The sequence below is a fragment of the Mesitornis unicolor genome, unplaced genomic scaffold (genome assembly GCF_000695765.1).
Source record: "Mesitornis unicolor isolate BGI_N332 unplaced genomic scaffold, ASM69576v1 scaffold2935, whole genome shotgun sequence".
NCBI lineage: Eukaryota > Metazoa > Chordata > Aves > Mesitornithiformes > Mesitornithidae > Mesitornis > Mesitornis unicolor.
The window spans coordinates 31,429-39,634 of NW_010187317.1; the positions used below are offsets into that span (position 1 = coordinate 31,429).

General features: G+C 42.9%; 1 protein-coding gene across 1 annotated transcript in view; it reads right to left on the reverse strand.

Moving 5' to 3' along the window:
• Positions 1-7,372, reverse strand: part of ST7L (suppression of tumorigenicity 7 like) — a gene marked incomplete at its 5' end in the record, with an annotated part of 18,388 nt that extends 11,016 nt beyond the window's left edge. The window contains 9 exons of the mRNA XM_010185383.1: positions 269-341; positions 2,086-2,200; positions 2,475-2,572; positions 3,058-3,212; positions 3,929-4,007; positions 5,598-5,713; positions 5,840-5,894; positions 6,381-6,540; positions 7,290-7,372. Coding sequence (XP_010183685.1) covers positions 269-341; positions 2,086-2,200; positions 2,475-2,572; positions 3,058-3,212; positions 3,929-4,007; positions 5,598-5,713; positions 5,840-5,894; positions 6,381-6,540; positions 7,290-7,372 — 934 coding nt within the window. The remainder of the gene's footprint in view (positions 1-268; positions 342-2,085; positions 2,201-2,474; positions 2,573-3,057; positions 3,213-3,928; positions 4,008-5,597; positions 5,714-5,839; positions 5,895-6,380; positions 6,541-7,289) is intronic.
• Between the last annotated feature and the right edge of the window lie 834 nt (positions 7,373-8,206).

The window sequence follows — 8,206 nt, forward strand, 5'->3', positions numbered from 1 at the left end:
CCACGATGCCAAAAACCAAATCTAGGCAAAAGCAAGTGTGCGCACGTGGGCTCCTGAAAAACATCTTCACCTGTATTAATGTTATGGATGCTTAACAGAAACTTTAATTTCACTGAACTACACACACTTATATATGTCTACATAAACACCCATAACTTACGGGTGCTAATGTAACCGCTATGTGCTGGATTTAGACCTTTTTAGTTCATATTTTACAGAATAACCCAAGACAAGCAACAACCATTGCTTTCACAAATGTGCTGCTTACCTTTCTGAAACAGCTCTGGCTTTTAACAGGGCTGCTGTGTAGCATATTGCTGCTGATTTTGGAAGACTGATATCTGTTAAAATAAAATAATTAAACTGTCAGATTCTAAGGCAAGACAAACATTTTAAACCCACATCCTTTGAGCCTAGAGATTTTCACTAGGGCAGACAACAAATGTACCATATGGAACATTTCAGCTACGATCAGAAACCTTGAATTTCTCTGCAGAGTCTTCTCAGGTTGAAAACTCAGAGTTGCAGTTAGGTGGTAAAGAGTAATTTTTTCTTCTAAACGTACCAAGACACTGAAACTGAATTAAAAAACAAATGTGTGTATAAATACACACTTAAGGACAGTGTACTTCTCCTGTATTAACCCAGAAAGGTTCAAAATAAGCTTCCAATCTTTACCTAACTCTGCAGCTGGACATTCACACAAGAATTTTACACAATACTGAAGGGGAGGCTGACAAGGAGCTGATCAAAAAAATTACATTACACACAGGTAGAGAAATTTTAATGAAAACGCAATTTCCATTCTTTTCCAGTTCCATGGGGAAAAATTCTATTAGTTTTAGGTTTTGTACAATATCCGAGGCCAAGTTTGAGCTGACAATTACAGATTAGAAGGTTAGCACTCCACAGTACAAGTTTACTTTAAAAGCAGACAAAGTCTGGGGTCTAATTCCCAAGTACCATGTTGTGTATAGTCAGATGGCTCTTGCTTTTCTTGTAAATCCCATCCTGGGCTTGTCCATCACTTACTGCAAGTCTGGCTGTCACATCAAGCAAAACACTGGGGTGTTACAGAGAGTTTGAAGCTCGTACTCATTTTTCCAGATGCTCAGAAAAAAAATCAGCAAGCCTTTCTTAAAGTGTCGCAATTCCTGGCATTAACACAAAGCACCACCAGGAAAACAGCAAATGCTTTGGTCAGATTCATAAGAACCCACCCAGAAGAATGCAGATGGCCAAGTAACAGCAGCTAGGGTGGCCACACACAAGGGGCATGGGATTTGGGCAACAATATCAGACTTTCAATTCCCTGAAGCAATAAAGAACACAGGAGAGAACAGAACGACTTCCCAAGGGCAGGGAACGACTGCCACAAAATAAATACTGCTTCTGTGGCTCTCCATTCTGGAGATGATTTAAAGGACGGCTTTGGCAGCAGCACTTTGTACACTAATGGTATGGGCATTACCTAGGTGGCAAAACTCTGAGGACAAGAAGAAAGTAGGTATATATTTTACTATCCTTTATCAAGACTTGCACAACACCTGAAACGTATTAGTTGAGATGGAAGTGAAAGCAAACTACCACCATTTAATGGGCCACAGCTTGCACACCACTCATCTCTGACAGCAGCCTCAGTATTGCAGAACCATGAGGCCATGCCTGAAAGATGACAGAAGGGAAAACCACCTTTTACAGCTTATTTACACCAGCTACTTAGGGGGACATGGCGATGACTGAAAAAGGCTGATGAATTTAGGCATAACCAGGGACGTAGAAGAGATTAAAAAATGAAAATAATCCTTGAATTGAAGCAAAGTGAGCTCCAAGATTTCTTCACAGATTAAAAGTAACTTAAACTTAGAAAGTAATTTGTATGCAATTTAGCTTGCCTAAATTTGATCCCATAATTCAAAAGAAAAAACTTGACTTGCACTCTGGAAGCACCTATTTGTTACCAATGAAGGGAATCGGTCAACTACTGAGATCATGGGTAGAAATCTGCTTCTGGAGGGGCACACCTTGCGCACCTCACCTGTGCTCACACACAGTCACTCATATTTCCCACCAGCCATTGCTCACCATCATACTTTGCTAAAACTGCCTGGACATCTGCGTAAGCCTGTAACTCCAGCAGTGCCTCCAGGAGGTTCTCATGGATATTCAGCATGCTGAGAAGTGGAAACTCTTTCATCAGCTGCAAATCAGTAAAGAGAAATAAATTAGGCACATATACAATGGCACTTGCATCCCTGAAATACTCAGTAGAAAGCAGCACAATAATTAAAGCTTTTTCAATTATCTGTTCTTTCACAGTGTTAGAAACTGGCACATAAGCAGCAAATCTCACTGGAAAATAATGCAATTAGATTCATTAGGATGCCTAGAAAGGAACTTTAAACCTGCAGTTTGGACAACGTGACTGAAAACCACAGTTGCTTGCTTTTTTTTTAATTTTAATTTTTACTTACATCTCTCATCATTTTTACTGCTTCTCGTATTCTTCCAAGTTTTCTCGCACACATAGCTAGTCTCCTTTTCACATATACCAGTACATTGGTGTCTCTTCCTGAGAACAAAGGCCAAAAAACAAATAGTCTACCAGTTTCAATCCTTACCTCTCCTTCCCTCTCTCAAAAAAACCGACCACCAAAAACCCCACCACCTTCTTCCTAACCACTTGTAAAAGCACAAAATAGTAACTACTGCTGTCCCAAACAAGGCCCAGCTACACCAATGCCAGCAACTAGGTTAAGTGACAAAAACCCATAAAACTGGTTGTTTCAAACTGTTGGATGGAATAAAAGAAGTGCTATTGCCACACACTAATGGCTTCATTAGTCGGCTTCGCCTACCCAACTTCCCAAGACAATAAACACATCGAGTCTCAGAGAGCCGACCCATGAACACACAGCATAACTGCTGCTTCCTAAAACTCAGTCAGGTACTGCACACACCACAGGAGGAACTGCCTCACTGAGCTGGGCATCACCCTTTGGTTTTACATTTCTGCTCATGCAAAACCAAGAGTCTGCGTGACTTGGTAGTGCTTACTCAGCTGTGCTTCGTGCTGGGGACTTTGGGAAGGGCAGTTCTGAGACTTTCTGTAAATCATCTCTCCTGCTTTCAGCGCCTGCTTGAAATACTTCTCTGCATCTACAATAGTGGTTGCCTCTTCCTCAGCCAGGAGGACATAAGCAGTGGCACAACTGCAATGAGAAAAAACCAGCTTGTTGTTCAGAGAGACAAAGCTCAGTATTTTTTAAGTGTTAAAAGCATTAGAAATGCGCAGTTAGCACTTATGTTTAATATCTAAGCACTGACAGTATTAAAGTACCAAAATACTGAATTATGTTCAAATGGTGGCTGTCAGGAAAACAAAAACCTTTTCCATTTTACACGTTTGGAGAAAGAATTATAACAGCAAGTCAAATAATTTTCCTACAAACACTAAAAATGCTCTGGTAATGGCATGGAGAGGGGGGTTTTTGTGTTTGATTTGCTTTGCTCTTTTAAAACCAGGAGGTAGACATTTCACACAAAAACAACCAGACGACATAACAAAACGGATCACAGCAGAGCATGAAATTCTTCGGTTTCTGTTGTAAGAGTATTTTTAAATCCCTTACAGGAGTGGCATCTGTGACCTCCAAACGCAGCATAACCACGATGCCCTCCCTGAAACACACATGACCTCGTATTCAATTTACTGCCCCATGTCGGAATAAGATTTCTCATTTGTTATTGCTACGGATACAAGAGAGAGTAAAAGTCATTTTTGAGAGCAGCTCAGTCACAGAAATCACTTTCAGCTATTCAGAACTTTGCTAACTCGAAATTATTAGACCAAGACGCTGACCATGTGCTCTGATCACTCAATGTAACTTTCACTCTAGAAACACAGCAACTGGAACTCAAAACTTACTCATTGTTCAACTCCAGAGCTTGATACGCTGCTTTAATCCGGGCTTGAGGGTTTCTCTCTCGCCACGCTTTCTGCATCACTGTTGCAAAAACAGGGAAAGGCCGGTGAGGACGGAGACACCTGGGAGCCAAGGCAGGCAGCAGCAGCTGCTTGTGCCTCGGCCCTACACCAACAGTCACTGGGATTTTGCAAATTCCTGCTTGCTCTGTAATTGTCACAGGGAAGAGTAAACATCTTTTAATTCCAGCACGAGTTCCTACCACAAGCAGCCGAATCTTGCAACTTCTCATGACTTACATTAAATTCGAGGTGTAACACAACCAGAAGGATTATTCAGCAACCATGTAAGAACTCCTACACCAAGCAGCAGAGGCAGCTTACACAACCAGGCAGACGGACAATTTCTAAATTGCCGCAGATTTTTGGACACATTTCCCAAGCGTTGCTGAAAGCTTGGTGGGAGCAGTTCTTAAACACAGGTTCTTGCCCGGACCTGCACAGAGTTTTAATTTAAGCTTTCAGACAGAACTTCAAAGAAAGCAGAGATGGAGGAAGCTGTGTCTTGCACAGGTACAGATTCATCCCTAGGTATTCAGACAGCTACCAGATCGTAAAGGGTTAAACAATTTCTTTTTAAATCTACAAAGCACATTTGAGTGTCACAACACTGCACAGCCAATTCAAGATACACTGTAACAATTTATCACTGTATTAGAAACTATTCTAGGAAACAAAAAGGGTGAAATCCATCTAACCAAAAGGGTCGGTTGAATCACAACCTGAATTCAAAATTACAGTCAGATGAGGAGCAAAAAAAAGTTCAATGCAGCGACTCCAAATCCCTGCCACTGTGCTTCGTTAGGGAAAAACTGAAATCCCAAACTGAAAACCAACTTCTAGCAAACAAAAACCAATGTACTTGGAGCTCCCATTTCCTACGCAGAACCAACCGCTTTCACACCACAAAGCAGCTCTGACAGAGCTCCAAAACCTTTCGTTCATGGAGTTCCACGTCTGGCCTATCTCAAGGACGATAAGAAAACTGAAGAATCTATACGTGTTTCTTTTGGAACAAAACCTTCTGCTGTCCAGCAAGAATAACACGGAAAAATGTTGGAGTTTTCTTTTGGAAACAAAATATTAGTCTTGGCTTAGCGAGCGAGACAATACACTCCGTTTTGTGTAACAAAAACCCATCGGTCACGTCAAGCTGTTCCAGCCAGCTGACAAGTAACGCTTCTGCAACTTGACAATTTGACAACAAGTTCGCACCCGGGCTGACAAGAACCAGGTAGGGAACATTTTCTGCACTGAACGTGTGGAACACAACGAAAAACTTCTGGAGACTGCACAATTCGTTACTAGGCTTAAATGAGCCCACAGCTCTGGCTGCTGAGAATGCAACCCAGGTTTTCAACTGTGTTAATTATCTGAAAAGTGCGAGATCTCAAAACACGTCAGGATCCTGACAGCATTAAAGTCATTAGAGAAAGCACAAGGTAAAAAACCATCTTTTCACTAAATATACCTATTACCCCTCCTTAGTCGTTAAGACAGGCTATCGTTTCACAAAGTATTTGACATGATAGCTTGCACTACCTTGAAGTGTATTAAAAATACTGACTGTGCACTCTCCAACAGTTCTACACCTTCTGCATGACACCAGTACCTGTATCTGAGGGCCGAAGGGCATCTGTATCGCACGTGAAAAAGTTCTGATGATCTTGAGCAGACAAATTCATGTCATAGTACGTCAGAGGCTCCTTCCCGGTCACCCACATGTATCTTTAACGGGAGAAATTGCAGTAAGAGGCATCGAGTGCACAGTAATGCTGATACCAAGGGGGATGCCCTTGTGTATGCCCCCAGTGAATTTAAAAAATATGCAATGGAAAGTAGGCTAATTAATACCTGCTATACTCTGCCCCTCTGAAGAGATTGAGAGGATTTCGCCACACTTTGCACTCTGGAGAAAGGAGGAAAAAAAAAAAAAGTACTTTTTGAATTAAGAGAGCAGAAATCCTACCGTGACTTTAAAATGCAGCAATGCAAATGCAGTTTTACTTGCTATACAACTGGAGCACGATCACATGATCATCTTCTCTCTAATTTCTGCCATCCCATAAATATTTTTGCTCCCAAACATTGCTGGGGCACAAAAGCACATGGTGGAAACATTAAACACTGCCATTTAAGCTCATGCAATGTTTATCTGCACATATTCAGAAGAGTAAATATCTAATGATACTGAAGTTTTAGTATGTATTTTCTAAATCATATTTTAATAATGAATGCTTTAGATCAAAGATGCATTATTATTTCGTTTATTTTTACCAGATGTAGGCCCTTCTCCAGCCCTGACAAGCACTAAAGCAGAGCCAAAGCCACGGAAAAGCCAGCTTGCGTGAACCAGGCGCCCTGAGAGGAGACCTGCAGGGCCCTGTGCCCTCACCTGGCACGTTCTGCTTGCTCGCCTCATTCTCTCCAGCCGAGAACGCCGCTGGTGTGGGGGGGCTGCTCTCTATGCCCCCGATGAGGGGTCGTAAATGACTCACAGAAACCTGCTCGATGAAAGATGTGCCGTATTTTCGGAAGTGCCACCACTCAAACACCTGTCATGGGAGAAAAAAAGTACCAGAAATTTCCTTAGGCAACACCTGACACACATCAGATGCAGAGCCAAACGTTCACAGCCGGTACATCCCCTTGCAGATATTTTCTTCAGCTTTTAACACTGCAAATGAAGAATTAACCCAAAGGATTCGTATGTAGCACCACAGTCTGCATCAGGGTCAGAAACAGCTGTGCTGGCAGAACTGACCACGCAAGCCCCATTCACTTCACACAGTCAGCCACGTCTGTGCGTGTTGTCGTCTGAGGATGAGCTGAATTACTGGCTCACTTTCACACCAAAGTCGTTAGGACAGTTGCATGATGACACATGCACAAACCCCCCCAAAAAAAATTACTGTGGGAAGCTAAACTCTTAACTACCTAATTTAAGAGATAAAAATCTCAGTGTTTTCTTTACAGAGAGGTCTGCAGAGTCCACGTGTGTATTTTGCATTGTTATGTATCTATGTACACACACACACACGTACATGCACATACGTGGACACATTCCTCTTTAAAACAAGCCTGAGCTTCTAAGCCAGGTCCAAGTTATTTTCCTCAGACTCACCTCAGTGCACAACACGCAGCAGAAGAGTTCACACAATACACCAGAAAAGTGACGAAATAACAAGTCCCTTCCTAGTACAAAGGCACCCTCTAGAGTCAGATCAAAATAGAGCCGACTGCATTCACCCCTAATGAAAGCATTCCAGAGGTGCTGGTTCTTTTTAAAAAGCGGACTACTTACAAATATCAGTCCAGATATAAAAGATGAAGTCACTGTAAGGGCAAAGTAGAATTTTGGAGTCAAAGTGCTTAAGAACACAGTCACTGTCAAGAGAAACAAAAACAAAGACTTAACAAGCAGAACCAAAACCCAGCTTTTTATTAAACGATGAATGAAATATTGTGCAAATAATATTCTAATACAACATAGCCCTAGTAACCTTACCGATAACGTTACTTTGCTAGAGAACCCTTTCCATGTATTATTTTTCATTTGTATCTGTCAGTGAATTAGTTAATATATCCAAACTGAAATATTCAGTGCAAGTTAAGACAAAGCAGCCTGCAGCTTCAACCACCTCACAGCTGGTGGACAGCAACAAACCACCGCACTTTTCATGGCTGGCAAACCACAATGAGCCAATTGAACGCATTATTTCCTGCTAATCTAAACCAGAAACATAACTGCTTTGATGCAAGTTTCTATTCAGTGTTAAGAACAAACGCTTTCCACAGACCTTTCCTTCCTGGTGGTTACAGCACAAGGCAAGGAATGCAGTTTTCTAGTGCTACTCTGATGGTGGTTTTGCACCAAACTGCACATCAGCTTTGCCATCCTCCGGGAGGGAGCTGCTGGCACAGGACAGCCCGGCCAGAGTGCAGGCCCGGCCTGGGGCTGACAGCAACCGGTTCACCCCCAGTTTAGGCCTCCAGCCCGAGGAGGCACCTCCGGGACGGTGTCTGCAGGGACAGGGGATGGGCTGGGGACACAGCCGGGGACACGGGAACCACCTCGGATGACTTCAGCTGCCCCGGCACCGTTACGGGGCTCCTGAGGCCCGCGCTACAGCTCCCCAGACACCGAGACGTCCCTAGACCCGTCGGCACAGCGGGAGCCCCGGGGCTGGACGGACGCTCTCCGTCTGTCGCTGCGGGAGG